Source organism: Heptranchias perlo, chromosome 30 (assembly GCF_035084215.1).
Source record: "Heptranchias perlo isolate sHepPer1 chromosome 30, sHepPer1.hap1, whole genome shotgun sequence".
Lineage (NCBI taxonomy): Eukaryota > Metazoa > Chordata > Chondrichthyes > Hexanchiformes > Hexanchidae > Heptranchias > Heptranchias perlo.
The window spans coordinates 5,646,230-5,670,775 of NC_090354.1; the positions used below are offsets into that span (position 1 = coordinate 5,646,230).

The following is a 24,546-nucleotide window of genomic DNA, read 5'->3' on the forward strand; positions in this document are numbered from 1 at the left end:
TTTGAGCGGGATCGTGTGTACACACTCGATTCACGGTACGTAGAGTTCTTCTGACTGTGCGAGCAGCAAACTCCAAACACCCTCCGCCTTAACACGCGGGAAAAGCCAGTAACAGGAGAGTTCTGTCGGGTTTTTTCTTTTTAAAAAAAAAACACATTTATTGAGAGAAATTATATTTACATTAATAGTGCCATTTAAAATGATTGAAAGCTCTTAAAAGCATGAGGTGACATTTCGAATGGCTGGTCTCTGATAATTGCCAGTAATGAGGTGCTAAAGTGATCCACTTAGATGAACAGTTAGAGATTAGCATGTGTTTGAAGGTGAGAATGGGACATTAATAAACTGCTTTAATGGGCTCACCGTGATGAAACGCAAACTGTATGCTTTATACAAAAATTGGTCTTATAAAACGGAAGGCAGCAACATCAACAACAGTAACTTGCATTTATACGGCGCCTTTAACACAGTAAAACGTCCCAAGGCGCTTCACAGGAGCGATTATCAAACAAAATTTGACACCGAGCCACATAAGGAGGTATTCGGAAAGGTGACTTGGTCAAACACATGGGTTTTAAGAGCATCTTAAAGGAGGAGAGAGAGGTGGAGGGGTATTAGGGAGGGAATTCCAGAGGTTCCTGGCGATCGCGAGTTTGGGGAGGAGGGAGAGTTTGGAACTGTGGGAGGCTTGCATGTTGTTTACTGTACGCCGGCTTTGAATTGAGTTGTGTTTTTCTTATTCCCGTTGCAGGCAGTCTCCTGAGCACCTCCACCAGTGTGCTGCAGCCGTCCCAGGAGGTCGTAATATTTACCAAACCAGAACTGCGAGGGGATACTTACCCAGCCAGCCGTGGCTCCTCGCAGAGCTCGGCGTCCTACGATATAGCGAAAGGGGACATTTTCAGCGCCGAGGGGACCCTGTCGGGCTTTAACTCTTTGATGCGCTACGCCTCCACTCCCGCAGGCCAGAAGAAGGCCTCCGACAGCCCGCCCGGGGACTTCAGGACTTCCAGCGCCATGGGCGGCCCACCGAGCGGCGGAGCCGGCTACAAGCGGCCTCAGTCGGTCGGGGCGGAAGAGGAAGAGACCGTGAAGGAGAAGAAGCACAAAGGCAGCAAGAAGAGCAAGCACGGACGGGGGAGGCCCAAAGGGAGCAAGAACGAGAGCAGTGCGAGTCTGGCAATTCCCTCCTCCCTCATAACGTCATCGGCAACTGACCCAACTGGCTGTATCACTAGCCCCGCACTTCCAAAGTTAACACCGTCAACAAGTCACAGTGGATCTATCCCAAGTCTATCAATAGAACCTTCACTTCTGGGTTCAGGTACGAAAATGTTAATCTTTTAACACTTTCCTGTGAAGCCCCCATAGTTAATGTCCTTTCAAATTGTTGATGCTACACCTCCCCTAGTGGCTCAGTGGGTAAATGCAGCAGCAAACACGGTTCTACACCGTAGTGTCCAGATCTATACTCAATTAGCAGGTCACAGCCAGCGCAGAAGAATAAGCCTTATCACAATTGCCTTCAGTGCCCCCAGGGCTAGAGAGGAGAAAAATCCTCTCTCCCCCCGCCCTGATCATCCTCTCCCCATCACTGCCCGCCCCCCCACTTTGCCAGAAAGTTCCCGTACATGGATCAGGCTTGACAATGATGCCCCCTGAGTCGAATAGTCTGTCGGCATTCATCGTGCCGTCTTGCACATGAATCATGAGCACTTGGGTGAGGTACCGATGAATAGCCAGGACCCATATATTGTGAATCAACACCTTCAGGATTTTTTTTTAAGAAGTTGAATGTGAAATGCTAATGTCTAGGCAAGGGGACTCGGTGCGACGGGTTACACGTCTGGGTTCATGTCCAGCCCAAACCCATGGGGATGAAAGTCTCCTCCAGCTGGGCAGTCTCAGTCCAGTCCCTAATGGCACAAAACTATCAAAATTTTGTTAGTGATTGGCAATCTTACTCGAGAGTCCACAGGGCGGCTGGTGTGGCGAATGGAAAGGTACCGCACTGGTGCAGTAGGGGGCACTATTCTGAGGTCGGGACTGAGGAGCACACCTTGAGGAACAGGAGTAGGCCATTCAGCCCCTCGAGCCTGTTCCGCCGTTCAACTAGATCATGGCTGATCTGTATCTTAACTCTATCTCCCCACCTTGGTTCGGTAACCCTTAATACCCTTGCCTAACAAAAATAAGAAGGGAGATGGAGGAGAGCGAGCTTTGCAGCTAACCATGCTGTTCCTGAGCTGAGAATGCAAAAATTGGGTGCCTGCATTCGAAAGTGTTCCGTTCCCCAGCACGAACATCTCTTACCTCGGTGAGTGCAACAAAAAGAGACTTGATGGAAAGGAGAGAAAAATGGGACGTGCTGTGAAAATCTGACCCATGGGATGTTGTAGTGAACGGTAATCCAGTCAATGGAGGGTTATTCTTCGGAGGCATCCAGGAGCTGCACTTGTCTTCTGAAATAATCTTCCTGAGAGGCAGTTGTGTTAATTCATTCAGGGGCAAACTCTGTTGGAAGGTTGTATCTCTGAGTTACGGCAAGTAAATTTATAGTTTCTCATTTATGTTAGGTGGTCAGAACCATGATGAGGGAGGGATAATGCAATATTCCGAAGAATGTTCGGCAATAGAAAGTATAGTTAAGATGACGGTTCAGGGAACTACTTGCATTAATTTAGTGCTTTTAACCTAAAAACATGCCAAGGCATTTCTCAGATAGGTATAAGGAAAAGGTTATAATTTGTGCAACTCAAAAGTTTCAGAAGTAAGTGGTGACAGTAAACTAATTATCAGTTTTTCAAAGACTGTTAGATTGTTCTTCTCTCATCTCTAGCCTCCATAATCTCTGTCTGTCATAATCTTTCTTGTCTCCATCAAGGCTGTTGTGGTCATTGCTTCTCCGAAATCTCCTGTCTTGTTCCTCCTAATCTCCAATGCTGCCTTCCTACTTCTTGTATCTGCAGTATTGAAATTAGGACTTATTGCACCGTCTCCCATTCAAACTCACTCTCATACTGACTTCGCTCAACAATTTATATAGCACCTTTTAACATAGAAAAACATCTCAGAGGTGTAATCAGACAAAAATGGACATGGAGCCAAAGAAGGAGGTACTAGTGAAGGATGACCAAGAGGTGGGTTCTAAGAAGGGTTTTAAAGGAGGAGAGAGGGTTTTAGGCAGGGAATTCTAGAACATGGGTCTCCGTCTCTTCTACAGTTTACAGGCTTTTAAAATTGTCATCCCTATCTCTTGACTCATCTCATGTTCTCTGTTCTTTTCAATCTTAGTGGTGTCCTGCACCATAATGGTACCTTTTTAATTCTTTTTCTGTTCCAGTAATCATTTGATCAGACTCTTATCACTGCAGACAACACAACTAAATTAGAGAACGTTTTTACAGAATTCTATGACGACTGATTTTTAAGGATCTATAAGCAGTGATGGTGGCTTTGTATTTCTAGCGAAAGTGTGAGTGGCAATTCAATGAACACAGTTTGATCCAGAGGAGAGGAAACCTCTTTTGTCACTTGACCTTTAATTGCAGCCCACTGTGTTTAAGATGCTTGTTCAAAGCCACCAGGCAGAGCTGGAATACAGCATGCCCCCCCCCAACTCCAGCCCCCCCCCCTGCTGAGTATAAAGAACCTGTGTCGTCCCACAGGGAGTTGGGGCAAGAATATACGGTTACAGTGAGGCCTTAAAATGGCCTGTGCTGTTACCGTAGCAACAGCAGCAGCTCAGTCCAATCAAAGGCCAGTGCCATTTTCACAATAAATTGGAAGATGGTTTTAAAAACGATATTTCCACAGATTTTTTTTTTTTGTTTAATTTGGAACATAGGAACAGGAGTAGGCCATTCAGCCCCTTGAGCCTGTTCTGCCATTCAATTAGATCATGGCTGATCTGTATCTTAACTCCATCTACCTGCCTTGGTTCCGTAACCCTTAATACCCTTGGTTACCAAAAATCTATCAATTGCAGTTTTGAAATTTTCAATTGACCCTCGGCCTCAACAGCTTTTTGGGGAAAAAGAGTTCCAAATATTCACATTCCTTGTGTAAAGAAGTGCTTCCTGACATCACCCCTGAACGACCTACATTACAACAGTGACTACACTTCAAAAAGTACTTCATTGGCTGTAAAGCACTTTGGGATGTCCTGAGGCCGTGTAAGGCGCTATATAAATGCGCCTTATTTTATTCGTTCATGGGATGTGGGCATCGCTGGCGAGGCCAGCATTTATTGCCCGTCCCTAATTGCCCTTGAGAAGGTGGTGGTGAGCCGCCGCCTTGAACCGCTGCAGTCCGTGTGGTGACGGTTCTCCCACGGTGCTGTTAGGAAGGGAGTTCCAGGATTTTGACCCAGCGACGATGAAGGAACGGCGATATATTTCCAAGTCGGGATGGTGTGTGACTTGGAGGGGAACGTGCAGGTGGTGTTGTTCCCATGTGCCTGCTGCCTACTATATTACATTTATAACACTAATAAAAAAGAAAGAACTTTGCGTTTACGTTGTGCCTTTCACAACCGTACAATGTCCTTTTTGGGGAAGGAAAGCTGCTGTCCTTACCCGCTCCGGCCGATACGTGACTCCAGTCTCACACCAACGCGGTTGACTCTTAACTATCCTCTAAGGGGCCTAGCAAGCCATCCTGGTGCATCGAACCGCTACCAGCGGCTCAAGGAGAAGACCCACTACCACCTCCTCATGGGCAATAAATGCCGGCCTTACCAGCGACGCCCACATCCCGAGAATGAATTTAAAACATGTCCCAGTGCGCTTCGCAGCCACTAAATTACTTTTGAAGCATAGTCGCTGTTGTCTTGCAGGCATTGTCATGTGAACACAGTGGGCCTTTAGCTGGCTTGTGTTCAATTTTTTTTTTCCCCCAATTTTAGCTTTGTTCATTCTGACCTCACCTTGAGGCTCTGACTCGCGCCGGAACGCAATTCCACAGGGGGAGAAAAACACTTGGTGTGTGACTTTCTGAACTTTAGTGTTGAACTCTGCTGAATCAAGGGTTGCCAACTCTGGTTGGACGTAGTCCAGGAGGTTTGATCACATGACCTCCCGCCTCCCACACTCCTGCCATTGGTTGCCCGACATGTCAGTCCTCACAACACACTGTCTTTCCGGGCCAATTGGAAAGCGAGCAGACTCTTTGTTACCCGATTGGACGATTCCTGACTCTCAGTCAAACAGCTTTTTTTTCCCCCCCAATTCCAATATTTTCATAAGTAATAAAGGAAAGTGTTCAAAGAAAATATTTTTAAAAAGCACTTTTTTTTTAAATACCCCTATGATGTTTCTCCTGTGTTGCTCGCAGGAATCTTGAATTGTTGTAGACTCCAGGACAGTCATAGAATCATAGAAAGGTTACAGCACGGAAGGAGGCCATTCGGCCCATTGAGTCTGCACCAGCTCTATGCAAGAGCAATCCAGCTAGTCCCACTCCCCCACCCTATCCCCGTAGCCCTGCAAATATTTTCCTTTCAGGTGCTTATCCAGTTCCCTTTTGAAGGCCATGATTGAATCTGCCTCCACCACCCCCTCGGGCAGTGCATTCCAGATCACAACCACTCGCTGTGTAAAAAAAAAACCCTGGAGGGTTGGCAACCTCTCGTTGTATCATGTAACTGGAACTTTGGGCTTGCAAGTCAGACCTTCCCGATGCAGCACCTTTCAGCGCTGTGGAAGCAGTTTACCAATTTGTGTAAAAATATAATATGTTTTAATTTTTAGGGGTGTCCCGTTAGTGTTGTGTATGGCTCTAATTGTACTGTTACATGCAGAATTTTTGTTTTAGACTTTTTAAAAAAAGAACTTTCATTTATATAATGCCTTTCACAAGCTCAGGACATCCCAAAGCGCTTCACGGAATGAAGTGCTTTTTTTTTGTGAAGTCAAGTCACTGTTGTAATGTAGGGAAAGGCAGCTGCCAATTTGCTCATAGCAAGGTCCCACAAGCAGCAATGAGATAAATGACCAGCTCATGTGTTTTAATGTTGTTTGAGGGACAAATTTTGGTCAGGACACCGGGGGAGAACTCCCCTGCTCTTTTTCGAAATAGCGCCTTGGGATCTTTTACATCCACCTGAGAAGGGCACACAGTGCCTGGGTTTAACGTTTCATCCGAAAGACGGCAACTCCGGAAATGCAGCTCTCCCTGCCAGTTGAGTACTTAATTGATTACAAATCGCTTTGGGACCTCCTGAGCTTGTGAAAGGTGCTATATAAATGCAAGTCTATTTTTTTTGCACATTGAGAGGAAAAATCAATCAGGGTTCCAATTCCTGAAAGCCCCCAGATTTGGGTTTGTGTGGGTGTTGGGTAAGGACAGGATCAGGCTTGGCCGTGATGCCCTGGCTGTGCCTCTTTGTCCAGGGTCGTACATGAAGAATGGTCACTGATGCTATTTTAGGGACTAAGAATGCTACAGAACTCATTAAAGCCCCAAAAGGTGTGAGACTCCACTCCTGCCGTGGATTCTTGCTCGAAGGGAGTACTGATCGGAGAATCCGGTACGGAGATCGGCACGTCCAATTCCTGGTGTTCCCAGTGATTCCTGTTAATGGCTGGAAGATTTGAAGCACTACAATCTGAGCACAACAATTTTCTAAATGGGCCAATTATTTCAATGGCTCAATTTTCCCCGATTCCCTCCTGAAGGTAGTGACCATTACTAGTTGCCACCAGCCCTCTGTTGTAATGATATTGATTCTTCTATTAGGCGGTTTATATCTCCAGTCCAGACTGAATCCTCTTAGACAGAGAGTACTACTCAGTAGTAAAAATTTGGGAAAAAACATCTGGACCACACAACCGTTCTCTGATCTGTGGTCCAATCCAGCAAGGACTCCGTGCCTTTGGACAAAGTCCTCCACTTTCAAGAGTTTTTTTTTTGTTGTTCCATTTCACCAACTTTATTGAAGATAATTTGTGCAAAAGACCAGACCAGCCCTATGATTAATCATCTTCCTCCTCCTCTTCATCCAGATTGATCTGGAAGTATCAGAGCTCGTAGCTCTCAATGCCGTTCGCGAAGCCAGTCACACAGGTGGTTCTTCTTGGTTAGATATTTCAGGTAACCCTTTGAGAATGGGACCTCGGAGGTAACCGTGATCTTACTCTTGTTCCTCTCAATGGTCACCACGTTGCCCAGGTTCCCTGCTTTACTGATCACTTTGACGCGTTCCTGCAGGAGCTGTTCAAAATTGGAGGCATCCATGATGCCATCTTCCAGCGGATGTGTGCAGACTAAGGTGAATTTCAGCACCGGCTTCATCTCTCCCCTTATCAGAAGCTTCTTCGGGGGAGCTGCTTTCTATGTTAAAGTTTTTTCTGTGTTAAAGCACAATTGCTTTTTTAAAAAAAATTCATTCGTGAGATGTGGGCACAGCTGGCAAGGACGACATTTATCGCCCATCCCTAGTTGCCGCTGGAAACAGCAATGTGTGGCTTGCAAGGCCACTTCAGAGGGCAGTTGAGAGTTAACCACATTGGTGTGGGACTGGAGTCACATATAGGCCAGACCGGGTAAGGACAGCAGGTTTCTTTCCCTAAAGGACATCAGTGAACCAGTTGGGATTTTACGACAATCCGACAGCTTCATGGTCGCTTTTACTGAGACCAGCTTTTTATTTCCAGATTTTTTTTTCCCAAACGTTTATTAATGACTAGTACTCTCTGTCTAATGAGGATTCAGTCTGGACTGGAGATATAAACCGCCTAATAGAAGAATCAATATCATTACAAGAGAGGGCTGGTGGCATCTAGTATTGGTCATTACCTTCAGGAGGGAATCGGGGAAAATTGAGCCATTGAAAAAATTCGCCCGTTTAGAAAATTGGGCTACTAGCCGTGCACAGACCAAATTCAACTCTATCACAAAGTTTCAGTAATTGCAAGAACATGGTAGTCTTATACTTGCAATGAATGAGATGTTAAGGAGAAGATCTAACCCCCTTGTTGCAAAGCCTGTTCTGTGATAATACTGGAGACTGCAAGGCTATCCGAGACTTATTAGCAACAAAATGGACATAGTTGCAAGGTGCTCACTCTGGAATTCCCTCCCTAAACGCCTCCATCCCTCCACTTCCCTCTCCTCCTGAAAGGCCCTCCTCAAAACCCACCTCTTTGACCAGGTTTTCAGTCGCTCCTCCGTTACGGTTGGGTTCTGACGGAGGGTCTACAGCTGGAACATCAGTCTGTCCTTTGTACAGATGAAACTGCTGTGCTTTTCCGATACTTTCTACGTTGATTTCTAAAAGAGAACGGTGGGTTAATATTCCCATTGGAGATTCTTGTCAAACTGCGCGAGTCTGGGACAAATAAACAAACTCTCCTCCACAAAGTTATTTCCACATGTGTGAGCATTTTTCCCCCCTACAGTTTGTCTTAATCAGGGCCAAACCTGGATCAGATTATAATCCGGGACGGCTACTACTAATACAACAACAACAATTTGCATTTATATAGCGCCTTTAACGTAGTAAAAAATGCCCCAAGGCGCTTCACAGGAACGATTATCAAACAAAATTTGACACCGAGTCACATATTGGGACGGGTGACCAAAAGCTTGGTCAAAGAGGTAGGTTTTAAGGAGCATCTTAAAGGAGGAGAGAGAGAGAGAGAGAGAGAGAGAGATAGGTAAAGAGGCGGAGGGAATTCCAGAACGTAGGGCCTAGAGAGTTGAAGGCACGGCCGCCAATGGTGCAGCGATGAAAATCAGGGGATGTGCAACAAAGTTTTCAGACTGTTTCTGTTCTGTAGCTATCTCTGTTTGCACATCAGTGTTTCAGTACTCGAGTATGGCTGAGGTGAACCAGAAAGAGAGATTGATTTTATTTTTAGTCCCGATCCTGGAGGACAGGTGTGCTGTTTCGGGTCTTTGCTACTCCCGAAGACAGTAAGCCAAAGCTCCCATTTGTGCGAATGGCTTGACCTGCTTTGAATATTTGGAGCTCGCACCTGCCGCAGAGTGTTCAGGTTGACTGGGTCCCTGGTATTTCTCGGGGCCTGTTGTCCATATTGACTGACTGGCTTCTAAAGTAAAGCACAGCTGAGCAGATGAATATGGAGTGGGTCTGAGGTTTATAAGATGATTAAAGAGTTTGATAGGGTACATAAAGAGAAACTATTCCCTCTGGTGGGGGGGGGGGGGGGGAGTCCAGAACGAGGGGGCATAACCTTAAAATTAGAGCTAGGCTGTTCAGGGGTGATGTCAGGAAGCACTTCTTCACACAAAGGATAGTAAAATCTGGAACTCTTTTTTTCCCCCCCCCAAAAAAAAAGCTGTTGAGGCTGGGGGTCAATTGAAAATTTCAAAATTGAGATCGATAGATTTTTTGTTAGTCAAGGGTATCGAGGATTACCAAACCATTCAGCCCCTCGAGCCTGTTCTGCCATTCAATGATATTATGGCTGATCTATATCCTAACTCCATTTACCCGCCTTGGCTCCATGTCCCTTATTACCCCTGGCCAGTAAAAATCTATCGATCACAGATTTAAAATTATTAATTGAGTTACTATCTACGCTTTTTGTGGGAGAGTGTTCCACACTTCTACCACCCTTTGCGTGAAGAAGTATTTCCCAACTTTCTTGAATGGCCAGGCTCTGATTTTAAGGTTATGTCCCTTTGTCCTCGACTCCCCCCACCAGCAGAAAAAGTTTCTCTCCATCTACCGCATCAGTTCCTTTCAAAATCCTACAAAACCTTCTATATTCCAGGGAATACGAGCCTATTTTATGTAATTTCGCCTCATAATTTAACCCTTAGAGCCCTGGTAACATTATGGTAGTTGAAATTAAGCCACAGATCAGCCATGATCCAATTGAATGCTCGAGGGGCTGAATGGCCTACTCCTGTACCTATGTTCTTCCTAAATATTGACTGATCCCAGCAATGAACACCTACAAGAGCAATTTAAAGTTTCGAACAAAAAAAACTCCAAATCCAACCAAAGTAATCTTACTGCTGTGATGTGACGGTAATTGTTATTTTCTCTTCAATTTCCCCCAATTTTTTTCTTGGCACCGGGAAAGGTGCAAAAAGATTTACAAGGATGATACTAATTATAACTGCTCAGTTCTATCAGGAAAGATTCAACAAGCTGGGGCTCTTTTCTCTGGAAAAGAGAAGGCTGAGGGATGACCTAATAGAGGTCTGTAAAATTATGAAGGGGTTCGTTTGTCGGAGAAGTCCCTAACTAGAGGACACAAATACAAGATAGTCACTAATAAATCCAATAAGGAATTCAGGAGAAACCTCTTTACCCAGAGAGTGGTGAGAATGTGGAACTCGCTACCTGTTGGAATAGTTGAGGCGAAGAGCATAGATGCATTTAAGGGGTAGGCAGATAGGTACATGAGGGAGAAAGGAATAGAAGGATATGTTGATGGAGTTAGATGAAGTAGGGTGGGAGGAGGCTCGTGTGGAGCATAAACACCAGCATGGACCAGTTGGGCCGAATGGCCTATTTCTGTGCTGTAAATTCTATGGGCCAGGATTTGCTGTAGCAGGGCACCTAACGGCGTCTGCCATTAGTCAAACTTGTTTAATGTTAATACTCTTGCAGCCTGCAGAGAAAGGAGACATTCCACTGATAAACCTGGGCTGAATTTGAACTCCCTGGTCCCAGAGTTGAAAGGAATTGGGTTTAGACTGTCCAAACTCGTTTAATGTAAAACTTCAGACTTTAGTGCAGAACTTTCCTTTTACTGCCGACACCTTGTTAACACACCAGAGTGCGTCAGGACTGCGAACAATTAAAGACAGTGTGTAGTTTTATGACCAACCGCTCCTGTCAATTTTAATTCATTAAACATTTTCCAAGTGTGCAAATAAGGCCTGACAAGGACTTTAAACGGGTTATTCACGGGGGTAAGGAGATCAGTTAATTCTCTGCGTGCAGTAGCACTGTTTTGTGCCCCAGAATTTTCTATTCAATTTTTCTTTTAGGAACATAGGAACAGGAGTAGGCCATTCAGCCCCTCGTGCCTGCTCCGCCATTTGATAAGATCATGGCTGATCTGTGATCTAGCTCCATATACCTGCCTTTGGCCCATATCCCTTAATACCTTTTGGTTGCCAAAAAGCTATCTATCTCACATTTAAATTTAGCAATTGAGCTAGTATCAATTGCCGTTTGCGGAAGAGAGTTCCAAACTTCTACCACCCTTTGTGTGCAGAGACCAAAATACTAAGCTGCAATCTGTAGAATGAAAGGGTGTCACAGAACACACCTTCATTTTCTCCACTTCTTTCCAGACTTACTGAGGCAAATTTGCTCAGATGCCATAAATATGAGATAGTCACCAGTAAACCCAAAAAGGGAATTCAGGAGAAACTTCTTCACCCAGAGAGTGGTGAGAATGTGGGACTTGCTACCACAAGGAGTGGTTGAAGCCAATAGCGTAGATTCATCGAAGGGGAAGTTAGATAAGTACAGGAGGGAGAAAGGAATAGAAGGATATCGCTCCTGTGAAGCCCTTGGGATGTTTTACTATGTTAAAGGCGCTATATAAATGCAAATTGTTGACATGCTGATAGGGTGGGAGGAGGCTCCTGTGGAGCATAAACACTGGCACAGACCAGTTGGGCCGAATGGCCTGTTTCTGTGCTGTAAATTCTATTGTTATCAGAACTATAGTGGGGAGCTGGTTTACAGGCAGGCTGCTTGTCTCTCTATTAATGAGAGAGCTGTAAACAGTCTGTGTGATATCTGAGGTCGCAGTTTAGTGGAGAGCATTACAGCGAGGTGTGTAATGGAGATGGTGTGGCTTCTTCATTAGTGAACGTGCTCACGTCCCATCAGCGTGTGTTACAGCACAGTGCGTTTTATAGAAAAGCTGCTTAAATGGTTTATCTATTAGCAAAAGAGCTGTAAAGCAATGTGTGTACTAGGAGAGTTTTACAGCGAGGGGGTGTGTGTTACAGAGCAGTAGTTTTATGTGGTTTCTCTTATTTGTGAAGGAGCCATAAACAATGTGGGTTCTATCTGTGCCGGATAATTGTCTTGTGTATAGTGACGGGGGGGGGGGGGAACTTTGTGCTTGGCTCTCAGCCAGACCTTTACATTTCAACAAAGGGAACCAACCTCTGCGACTGGGATGAGAGAGTCCCGTCTCTTCGAAGGCAGCGATAGGGCCCTTTGGATCACCGCAAGTGCAGGGTGGTTGCTGGGTGACCAAGTTGACAAGCTTGTGTAAATATGCTAATCCCGTTCTGGAGGGCACTTGGAAAAATGGCAAGCGGGCAGTGTCATTTAAACGGGGTGGGGAGAGGCGGGGGTGGGGGTGGAAATCAGGAAGAGGAGCAGCAGGCCCACAGTGCAGCCTGACCTGGGTCACCGGCACTCATTATTCACACCACTTTCACACACCACGCAGCACACAGAGGTTTGTAATCAACTCGTCGCCAGAGCTCGACACAAGACCAGAGAACATTTCTCTCTTCCCTAACCCCCCCCCCACCCTACCCCAACAACCTTATCTCTGGGCCGCAGGGGGAAGGGAAGGGAAGGGAAGGGAAGTGGGGGCACAAAGGTGAGTATTGAAGCTTTCTTATTACCATAAAATTAAATTGGAAAATTATAATTCACAGCTGCGAATTTTTATGTAATGTCACAGGATTCTCCTAAATACATTTTTTTTTTTGTCGTCCAGTTTTATTTCTTCCTTCCCATGCAGCTGCTCACCGGTGCCTTCCCCAAGTGGCTATTCTTCATTTGGGAGTCCGGACAGTGAGCATCAGCACGCTATTTGACTGTGGGGGCATCACAAATGAGCTTTATCCAGTCCTCACCTGACATGCAGAGGTTTCCAGCAGGGGTCAACAGGATGTGATTGGGCTGATTATTCCCCCCTCCACCCCCACTTCCTCAGCTGGAATATTGCGTCCAGTTCTGGGCCCCGCACTTTAGGAAGGATGTCGAGGCCTTGGAGAGGGTGCAGAGGAGATTTACTGGAATGGTATCAGGGATACTTGACTTCAGTTATGTGGAGAGACTGGAGAAGCTGGGGTTGTTCTCCTTAGAGCAGAGACGATTAAAGTGAGATTTAATAGAGGTGTTCAAAATTACGTAAGAGTAGATAGAGAGAAACTATTTCCACTGGCAGGAGGGTCAGTAACCAAATTTAAGGTAATTGGCAAAAGTACCAGAAGGGAGATGAGAAATTTTTTTTTACGCAGCGAGTTGTTATGATCTGGAATTCACTGCCTAAAAGGATGGTGGGAGCAGATTCACTAGTAACTTTCAAAAGGGAATTGGATAAATACTTGAAAAGCAAATATTTGCAAGACTATGGTGAAAGAGCAGGGGAGTGGGACTAATTGGATAGCACTTTCAAAGAGCCAGCACAGGCACGGTGGGCCGAGTGGCCTCTTTCTGTTGTTTGTTTCTAATTCGGGCACCGAAGCCAATAGTAGCATCCTATTGTCTTCCAGCTGAGATCAAGTAACTCGGCACAGAGCAGGCCTTTCTAGTCTGTATAGCCCAACACCAGGACTTTGATCACTGCTCCTTACCTTCTCTAGATCCCACATTCCTCCTATAATCTTCCAGCCTTTAGAAGCCAATTTTGGCAACACCTACTTCCTGATTTATCTCATCTTCTCTTTTCAAACATAGTGGTGCTTGCACAAGGTGGGGGCTGTGGCAGTTTACCTTGCTTCTTCCCCCTCCCCTCGCCCCCCCGCCCCCCCCCCAAAAAGTTTCACACTAGGTGGTGGATTTACCAACTGAGCCCCGGGGAACAGTTTAAAAAATATTATCTGCAGGTGGTTGGTGTTTACTGTGGAGCGTTCTGATACGATAATCTCCCTTTCCCTAAATAGTGAGTTCCCAATCTCGGCATGGCTGCCCTGGGTGGCGAGGGAGCCACAGAGTGGAAGGGAGGTTCTTTCTCACAGGGAAGGAGAGGCGATTTGAGGGTGAGTCACTGACACCAGGCCGGCCCCTGTGGGCACTGACTCGTAGCCGACTACTGAGCAGTATTCGCTGAGGACCCTGGGGACGCAGGTAAACGGGTCCATCTTCTGAAACTAGGAACAACGGGAAGGGAACGGGAAGAGGCACAACCAAAAAAAATAAATTAAGAACAATAACAACAGAGTACTGTGTACCACACTGCAAAATTATCCTTCGTTCATGAACCGCCCACAGCAAACACACCTCACAGTGTCCATCCAAATCGTTACATAGAATTTACAGCACAGAAACAGGCCATTCGGCCCAACAGGTCAATGCTGGTATTTATGCTCCACACGGGCCTCTTCCCACCTTGCTTTATCTAACCTTATCAACAATATTCTTCTATTCCTTCCTCCCTCATACTTATCCACCTGGCCCTTAAATGCATCTGTGTTATTTGCCTCAACCGCCCCTTGTGGTAGCGAGTTCCACATTCTAACCACTCTCTGGATAAAGAAGTTTCTCCTGAATTCCTTATTGGATTTAATGGTGTCCATCTTATATTTATGGCCCCTAGTTTTGTACTCCCCATGTTATACTTCGCGTGACCTGCTTCCCATTTAATTTGCCCCCTTTTGATTAAACTGGTGCTCCTTTTACAATGCCGTTCTCTTCGGGTGTTGGCGTTTTTCTGCTCCTTTTTAAAATGTTTTTGCTACACTTATTTTTTGTTTAAACTTGGGCTCATCTTTATCATCCCCTTTTTAACTCTCGGGTGTTTCCCCTTTTGACTCAGCATTCCCCAACTTGCACCTCTCTTTTAATAAATTTTGCTGCTGCCCATATTGTTTTTTTTCCTCTCTATATTTAGTGTTTTCCGCCTTTTTTTATTTTACCTGCTTCGTGCCGTTCCTGAGGCATTGGAGAGTTTATTTTGACCTTGCAGGTTCCTTTTCCCAATGGAGTCCATCGCCTACCGTAACTTGTTGTTAGATGTTTGGTCTTCGGTGACCCTCCACCTCGATGTTTTAGGATTGTGGTCACCCCGGTCAGTCAGAAGTTGAGCTTGATGCTGTTCTTTGCCCAGCATGCACTCTCCAGCAGTGGTCAGTGATCAGGAACTTTGATACTTTGTGGGGCGGGGGGAGGGGGGCTACAATTTTCACCTGACCTGCCCTTTGGGAAACTGACTGAATCTGGCCCACCCAATTTGACTCTTTTTACCGAAGTCAAACCAGCTCGATCCCTTGGTTTTCCCGCCCAGCAAGTTAGGTTAAAACTATCCCTTTATTCCTTTCCCCCCCAACTCCCGAGCCAACAACAACTTGCATTTATATAGCGCCTTTAACGTAGTAAAACCTCCCAATGCGCTTCACAGGACCGATTATCAAACAAAATTTGACACCGAGCCACATAAGGAGATATTAGGACAGGTGACCAAAAGCTAGGTCAAAGAGGTAGGTTTTAAGGAACGTCTTAAAAGAGGAGAGAGAGGTAGAGAGAGAGAGAGAGACCAAGGGGTTCAGGGAGGGAATTCCAGAGTTTAGGGCCTGGGCAGCTGAAGGCATGGCCGCCAATGACGGGACAATTCAAATCAGGGATGCACAAGCGGCCAGAGTTGGAGGAGCACAGAGATCTGGGAGGGTTGTAGGGCTGGAGGAGGTCACAGAAATGGGGATGGGGGGTGAGGCCATGGAGGGGATTTGTAAACAAGGATGAGAATTTTAAAATCAAGCAGAGCTGAGTCCAAATGTAGTGTCCTGACTGTAGTCCCAGCTCTGATCGTTTAACTCAGCACAGACCTGGGATCGCAACTGGGACCTTCCTGGTCAGTATGGATCAGCTACTCGCTGAAAACATTCACTGAGCTAGTTCTTTTTTTATTAAAAAGAACTTTTTGTTCGTGGAAGAAAGTGTTTCACTCTGCCTCGATCCCAAACTGGGCGACATTAAGTGCTGAGTTACTCAGTGAAGGTGAAGATTCTCTCAGCAGATGGGGAATGAAGATGGAGAAGAGCAGCATACGTGGGTGGTCCCCGGTGCCTCTCGGCAGCCAGCAGTAGGGGCATTGGCGGGGCTCAAACTTAAGCCTTGTGGGTGCAGCGGTGTCGAGCTAAAGGGACAAATAAGGTGGGGGGGGGGGGTAGAATACAATTACAGAAAAATTTATAAAGGTTACAAACAGCAAAAAAAAAATTGAAACAAATCCTTCACGGGCGGTGAGGCCAAACAGTCGGATTTTGATGTCTGGAGGTCTTTCCATCGCGGTGGGGTAAATTTTTCCAGGTGTGACTCAAATCCTGGCCTCGCTTGTTGGGGTGGGGTCCCCGATTCTCCGGCAACGACCGAGATCAGGTGCGCCAACAGAGCTCCCCGGTGAGACAGGCTTTACACCAGGAGCCTCGTCTTCCCCCTCACTTCTTTCAGCAACTTCGCGTCGTTACGTCGGCACAAGTTGCTTAATTTGGCCCAAAGCCGCGGAGTCTAACTCCTGGTTTGCCGGTTTTTGTTTACTGCGTCTGACGGCAACTGTTTTGTAAGTGAGGCACTTACAATGAATTTCCATCCTCGGTAAATCAAACACCAGATCACAAGATCGGTTAGGATGAAGAATGGCCTCCTTCCAGGATATCGATCCTCCGGTCTTCCCATTCCAACACCGAGCAGTTCCTCAAAAGGAACCAAGTCAACCACCCTCGAAAGTCACCTCCTCCTGAGCTTAGTAATAGGTGGTAACCCCCCTACTCGAATGGGACTGATTCTGGATGGGAGAGCAGCTTTAGGTTTGGGTCTTGATCGCTGTTTGTTTCACCTGTGTTCGGTTTTTATCCAGGGCTGTTCTTTTCCGTCGTTATCACCAAATTGTCAGCTTCTGATGCTTCTCTCTGCCCTGGTAGGTGTTTATGCAAACAAGGAAGTTCCCATATCGCTCAGTGGTGGAGTGTTAGGAGCTGGGTGCAGCACACCGCTTTCTTCTAACATCCTCCCCCATCACCGTACTGCCCACATGATGCACTTCAGCCGACCGTCGCTACCCGGGAGTATGACCGCTACTGCGTCCATCAGCTCCTCGCAGGTAAGAGATTTCAACACGCAAATATATCTTCAGTATCGTATTTGGTTGTCTTGCTTCTTTTCCTGAGGTGTCAGCCCTAGCTCAGTTTGGGTAGCACTCTCGCCTCTGGGTCCGAAGGTCGTGGGTTCAATTCCCACTCCAGAGACTTGAGCACTAAATCCAGGCTGACACTCGCAGTGCAGTCCTGAGGGAGTGCTGCAGTGCCGTCTTTTGGATGAGCCCCCTCAGATGCACGTAAAAGATCCCACGGCACTATTTCAGAGAAGAGCAGGGACGTTCTCCCCGGTGTCCTGGCCAATATTTACCCTTCAACCAACATCGCTAAAACAGATGATCTGGTCATTATCATATTGCTGATTGTGGGATCTTGCTGTGCACAAATTGGCTGCTGCGTTTTTTACAACAGTGATTACACTTCAAAAAGTACTTATTTGGCTGTAAAGCGCTTTGGGACATCCCGAGGTCGTGAAAGGCGCTATATAAATGCAAGTTCTTTCTTTCTTTGAGCTGGGTGGGCAGTCAGACTGTCCATAATTGGTCAAAGAAACAAACGCTTTCGTTTGTGTATCACCTCAGAACATTCAGGAGATGAATTGTTTTTTTGGAGTACGGTCGCTGTTCCCGATCCTGTCCTCGTCCAATGTCCAGCAGGGGTCAGAAGATTGTGACGTGGTGAGCGGCTTCAGTTATGTGGAGAGACTGGAGAAGCTGGGATTGTTCTCCTCAGAGCAGAGAAGGTGAAAGGGAGATTTAATAGAGGTGTTCAAAGTCATGTGGGGTTTTGATACAGCAGATTGGGAGAAGCTGTTTCCACTGGCAGCAGGGTTGGTAACTGGAGGACACGGATTTAAGATAATTGGCAAAAGAAGCAGAGGGGAGATGAGGCAAACTTTCTTTATGCAGTGAGTTGTAATGATCTGGAATGCGCTGCCTGAAAGGGTGGTGGAAGCAGATTCAATAGTAATTTTCAAAGGAAAATTGGATAAATACTTGAAAAGGAAAAATATGTAGGGCTACGGGGAAAGAGCAGGGGGAGTGGGACTAATTGGACAGCTCTTTCAAAGCCGGCACAGGCACAATAGGCCAAATGGCCTCCTTCTGCCCTGTAAGATTCTACGATTAGGAGCCCTGGCCAATTTTTCTGCTCCTAGGATGCTGACATCAGCCAGGCTGAGCTCAGAGATTGAAGGTTTAAAAAGTCCCTGAGCATTCTACAGCATTTTAACACTTTTGTGTCGTAATTTGCAAACCTTTTTTTTGTGTGAGTGCAGCGGGGAATCTGCAGAGATTGCAGGACTGCGATGAACTGGGGCAGAGTGTGGAGTGCCACCTACTGGTTTAAAATTGATCTGCGATTGGGGAACTGCGTCGCGCTGCAGTTACACCACGTGACCCCACACCTGACCTTCCTCACAATCACTATTAACCCTTCCTTTGCTGAGGAGCGAAAACATACACAACCCAAAATCCAACTTGGACAACTTCTGCAATGCGCAGTATTTTCTTTAATTTTTATATATATATGTGTGTGTTCATCAAGTTGAGTGATGTTAAATGGAACGCTTGCACCCAGTGTTGAAATCAAGCAGTCCCAGGAAAGGAGCAGCACAGCTGGGGGCAGAGTGAAGCTCTCTCTCCGCTGCCCCGAAGAGCACCCCTTCTGCACACCTATGGCATTTCTTTCCCATTTCCCACACCAGCCTGTCATTGAAATTAGCAGTTAGTACTTTAAAGTACTGAAAAAGGAGATTGTTCGCCAAATTCAACAAAATTATATACATTTTTTTTTTTGAAAGGCCCTTTTGAACGGAAATTTTAAGTGTCAGCCGTGGCTCAGTTGACTGCACTCTCAGCACTGAGTCAGAAGGTCATGGGTTAAATCCCATTCCAGGGTCTTGAGCACCTAATCCAGGCTAACTCTTAAGTGCAGGACTGAGGGAGTGCTGGTCTGTCGGAGTTGCCGTCTTTTGGATGAAATTTTAAACCGAGGCCCCCATCTGCCCCTTCGTGAGAAATAGTGCCATGGAATTTTTTACATCCACCTAAGAGCAGGTGAGTTCTCCCAGTGCCCTGACCAATATTTATCCCTCGGCCAACACAAATAAAAACGATTGCAACAATGTGACAATGACCTAATAATCTCTTTAGTGATGTTGCTTGAGGAGTAAGTGTTGGCCAGGACACTGGGGAGAACTCCCCTGCTCTTCTTCGAATAGTGCCATGGGACTTTTTACGTCCAGCTGAGATATTTAAAAGCTCATCCACAAGATGCTTCCAACAGTGCAGTGTTCCCTCTCAGTACTGCACTGGGAGTGTCAGCCTGGATTTTGTGCTCAAGTCTCTGGAGTGGGATTTGAACCCACAACCTTCTGACTCAGAGGTGAGAGTGCTACCCACTGAGCCAATGTTGACAGCTAGTTCACAAAGCTCTTTCTGGAACTTAAAAGCGTGTTATGTCTGTACATTGTGGGATCAAGTTTTGGGACAGTGATATGTGTATGGCAATCACTCACTGCCATGTTCCAACTCACTTTTCTGCTGAGTCCTAGAGAGAGCAAATGCGTGGTCCTGGCTCCCCTCGTTTACTAAACGGGCTCCCTTGCCTGGAACAAAATCAAAATACTGCGGATGCTGGAAATCTTGAATTAAAAATAGAAAATGCTGGAAACACTCAGCCGGTCAGGCAGCATCTGTGGAGAGAGAAACGGAGGTAACATTTAGGCCGATGACCTTTCATCGGGACTGGAAGAAGTTCGAGATTTAACAGTTTTAAAGCAAGAACAGAGTTGGGGAAAAGGGGGAGAGGGGTTGGGGTGGGGTGGGGGAGGAAAGAACAAAGGGAGAGGTCTGCGGTCGGGTGGAAGGCAGAATTGGAGACCCACGTTATCCTGAGTCTGTGGTGCTTTCAGAGTAGGGAAGCCAAGTTCGTCTGCCGTGAGAAGTGCCGTTGACTCGTGTAGTGTTTAAAAAAAAACAACTTTAATGGGGTAAGCTTGGTAATTTGCAGCAGAGAGAGAGAGAGCAGCCCGACACCCAGTGAGACGTGTGCTGTTGTCCTCAGACCTGTTACTCAATTAAAGAGGTGTTGGACAGCAAATGATGAGGTGTGATTGCAGTTAGTAAAGTGGCCTGACACAGACTCCTCAGAGGAGTTTGTAAAGCACAATAATAAAAAAAAACCTTCTGAAACATCTGGAAGCCATTTACAAGGGGAGGGGAGGTCATGGTCTCTGCAGCATTTTATGGTGCATTAGCCTGAATTAATATCACTGGCACTGAGACGACGACTCCATAACTTCACCTGGGGGGAACGTGGAACTGAATCACCTGCGTCCAAAACGTGGTGGCTTTATTAATACTGAAAAGAAAGATAGACTATTTGATTCCAGGGCTGCTGTGCAATGTGGCTCCCTCGCTGCCTCTCCTGCTGGCATTATATAACTTGACACAAACCATGGACCTTCCTGACCAGTGTGCCTGAGTCCCTCGCTGGGCAGGGGCTTCATGAGCATGTGAGGAACTTGCAGATCAATTGGGGCCAATTGAAAATTTTCAACACCGAAATCAATACATTTTATTTTTGTTGGACAAGGGCATCGAGGAATACGGAACTAAGGCGGATAAATGGAGTTTGGGTACAGGTCAGCCGTGACCTAATTGGATGGCGGAGTAGGCTCAAGGGACTGAACGGCCTCCTCCTGTTCCTATCACATTAACAAATAAGCCTAGAAATTACACTGTGCAATATTAGTGTACGAATACGTAATGCAGGTGTACAGAGTTATTTTAATGGAGAATTAACAGCATATTTTATCAGAACATGTTGAACAAACGGGCATCGTTTCTAAGCTGCCACGTTTGTCTGTTTGGTTCAACGGTAGCACTGGAGGGAAAAGGGGATAAAGGGATGTGGGAGCAGAGTAGAAGTGACTACGACTATTTGCTCATGTGGAGGGTGAACGCCGACGTGGGCTGGTTAGGCCGAATGGCCTTTTTCCGTGTTATAACTTTTATATATTTCCCGCCTCTTAGCCAGGAGGCTGATGGTTCATGGCGCGCTTCTGGGATTTTGACCATCAAATTCCATGATTGCTTCCCTTTATAATTAGTAGGTTCTCAGTGACTGAATAAGCCCAACTGCATTTTTTTAAACTTGGGATTGCCGGAATATCTGGGATTTTTTCTGGTGTTTTGGGGATTGCGTTCCACGGTTCCATCCATCCTTCCATGAAAACAGCAACAGTTGCCTCAGTTAAAAGAATGTAAAATCAGGTCTGCGTAAAAAAAAATCACTGGAATTCAATGATTTCATGCTTGAAAATAACGATCTGATATTGACCAACTTTGAAAAGTAAAACAAAGGGGGCGCTTCAATAGGTTTATTAATGAAAGAGTAAATATGAGTATAAGTAAAGAAAGAAAAGATAGACTTGCATTTCTATAGTGCCTTTTGCAACCTCACGACGTCCCAAAGCACTTTACAGCCATTGAAGTACTTTTAAAGTGTAATCACTGTGCTAAAATAGGGAATCACAGCAGCTAATTTGCACACAGCAAGGTCCCACAAACAGCAATGAGATAAGTGACCACCTAATCTGTTTTTAGTGCTGTTGGTTGATGGAAAAATATTGGCCAAGACACTGGGGAGAACTCCCCTGCTCGCTGTTGTTCGAAATAATGCCATGGGATCTTTTACATTCACCTGAAGGGGGCAGGCGGGACATTGGTTTAACGTCTCATCCGAAAGACGGCACCTCCGACAGTGCAGCACTCCCTCAGTACTGCACTGGGAAGATTTCCAGCCTAGATTTTGTGCTCAGAGTGGGACTTGAACCCATGACTGTCCAACTCTGAAGCAAGACTGAGCCGTGGCTGACAGTGTTCCTAAAAGTAGTGGATTAATAGGGGGTGCGGGATAGAATAAACCAGGCTCGGATTCTGGATGGTCTGATGGGCTGAATGGTCTCTTCTTGCTCTAGATTTTGCGTTCTTGCTCAGTTGGTAGCAATCTTACTTCTGAGTCAGAAGGTTGTGGGTTCAAGTCCCATTTCAGGGACTTGAGCACAAAATCTAGGCTGACACTCTCCAGTGCAGTACTGAGGGAGTGCTGCACTGTCGGAGGTTACGTCTTTCGGATGAGACGTTGAACCGAGGCTCCGTCTGCCCTCACAGCTGGACTTAAAAGATCCCATGGCACTATTTCGAAGAAGAGCAGGGGCGTTCTCCCCGGTGTCCTGGCCAATATTTATCCCTCGACCAACACCCCAAAAAACAGATTATCTGGCCATTATCACATTGCTGTTTGTGGGACCTTGCTGTGCGCAAATTGGCTGCTGCGTTGCCTACATTACAACAGTGACGACACTTCAAAAGTACTTCATTGACTGTAAAGTGTATTGGGACATCCTGAGGTTGTGAAAAGCTCTATATAAATGCAAGTCTCTCTTTCTCGCTCCCCCTGCAGTCGAATGGGACTGTCGCATTAGGCTGGTTACTGTTTCCGCCTTCTGTCACTTAGCACTTTGTAATTTTTAATGCGAGCGGTTCCAACACCGACTCTCAGCACCTAAAATAATTTGCAGTTCTGCTGGGAAATAAATTAGATCTCCATTTGATAACCTGGTCCCTTTTTTTTTTAAAACATGCAGCCAGTACACAGAGCCTATTTAAACGTTTATAGCAAAGTGAGTTTTATAACCTTTTTATGTGGTTTGTGCAAGCGTGTTTTTTTTATTGGAGCTACTGAACATGAAGCCGAGAGACTGCTGCAGTAAGGAAAACCTTTGATTGGGAACAATCAGCTATTTACAAGGGACTTCATCCCAAACCAGGCTCTTAAAGGGGAAGACTCGCCATCAGGGTTCCATTTAAAAGTCAAACTTTTTTTTAAAAAAGCACATTTCAAAAGGAGCTAATCTCTGCTAAGTGCACTGCCCAATATAGAACTGAGCCATAAAAGAACAGTTATTGCTTCTGACACTTATCCAGAGAGACTTGCCAAACATACCCCAGGGTTTGTGCTGAGTTAACTAGGAGCACAAGAGGGGTAATTGTCCTCTAATCAGCCGAGATTTCTGCTCCTAATCATTATCCAGTGATCTGCCTCCCCTTTGCTGGAAAAGTGCATGTGTGGGAACGTTGGCAGAGGATAGGATTATGCTCAGCTGCGATGCAGTCCATAGTCGAATAGCCTGCCGACACTCAACTGTCTCGACTCGCACGTTAAGAATGGCTACTTGGATGAGGTACCAGAAGTATGGGAATACCCCCACATGAGGAGAGGAAGGGAGGAACTGGGAAAATATTATAAAGAAAGTTGAGATTTATTTTTCTCAATTTCCATTAATTTGGTTGTTTTGGTTCCGGTCAGTTAGGGGTTTAAGATCTGCGAAAAGCCAGCACGGTTCAGCAATGAAATGAGATTTATATACTACTAGTAAATTGTCTGTTTCATTGTCCATGATCAGTTCATGAATATTAAGGTTTTTTTTAATAATACAAAATGGTGACAGAATTTGGAGAGACGTCAGAAACTTGCTGCGCAGAACCACTTAGTGGCCAGAGTCTGTAACTACACTGACAGTGGACAAAGCAAACTTAAATGGGGAGGTGGTGGAGGCAGATTCAATCGTGGCTTTCAAAAGGGAACTGGATAAGTACTTGAAAGGAAACAAATTGCAGGGCTACACGGATAGGGCGGGGGGAATGGGACTAGCTGGATTGTTCTTGCATAGAGCCGGCACGGACTCGATGGGCCGAATGGCCTCCTTCATAGCTGGAACCTTTCTATGTTGATGTCGCAATTTTACAAGAGAAAACGCTGACAGAAAAATTGTGACGACAGGAAGTAAGGTTTGTAAACCGGAATTGTGTGACCGACACACAATTTTAAATAATATAGATTTTTTTTCAGTGCTGACATGGGAACTACACTTTAAAATGAAGATACTCTCCTCCTGTGTCCTCTGAATGGATATTGTAAGAGCTTTATGGAACATGTGTAACAAAAAGATTGTTAGATAGATATTTGTGGGGTGAGCTCTGCTTTAAAGCTAAAGTACAACGAGATATTTCAGCACTGCCTTTAACTTGTCACTCATTGCCACCCTACTTGCTTTCTCTGTACAGGTCTTTTCCTTACCTGGTTCATCGTACAGTCTCACTCCTTCCAATGTCTTTGGAGGACCAATTACCCCTGGCTCATCCATTACTTCGCTCTTAAACCAGTGGAAAGCAGTCAAACAGGTAGGTGATATTCACAGGCTCTCTTCCCTTCTGAGTGCCATGTGACTCAGAAGGGCGACATCAGGCTCACGTCGCCCAGGCAGCTCAGTCCTAATTGTTTTATAATTCATATTTGTTGGATTGTCCTGTTCAAATTTTGTGGGCCTGGAAGTTGGAAAAGGCTTATTGGTGAATAAATCCCAAATCAGAACACCGAGATCATTTAGTATCAGGAACTGGAGATGTTGGCACATTTATAGAAATGTGGATTTAAATTTATAAGTGGCTCCTAAGGCTCCGTGGTAGCACTTAAGTAGCTCAA

The 24,546-nt window shown here is 45.7% G+C and overlaps 1 protein-coding gene and 1 pseudogene across 1 annotated transcript in view; one reads left to right on the forward strand and one right to left on the reverse strand.

Annotated features, from left to right (window-relative positions):
* Nucleotides 1-24,546, forward strand: part of LOC137299846 (protein AF-10-like) — a 123,359-nt gene that overhangs the window by 77,239 nt on the left and 21,574 nt on the right. The window contains 5 exon segments of the mRNA XM_067968778.1: nucleotides 752-1,324; nucleotides 13,849-13,944; nucleotides 16,822-17,000; nucleotides 24,129-24,219; nucleotides 24,222-24,245. Of these exon segments, the coding sequence (XP_067824879.1) occupies nucleotides 752-1,324; nucleotides 13,849-13,944; nucleotides 16,822-17,000; nucleotides 24,129-24,219; nucleotides 24,222-24,245 (963 nt within the window).
* On the reverse strand, nucleotides 6,975-12,823 carry LOC137300048 (large ribosomal subunit protein eL22 pseudogene; annotated as a pseudogene).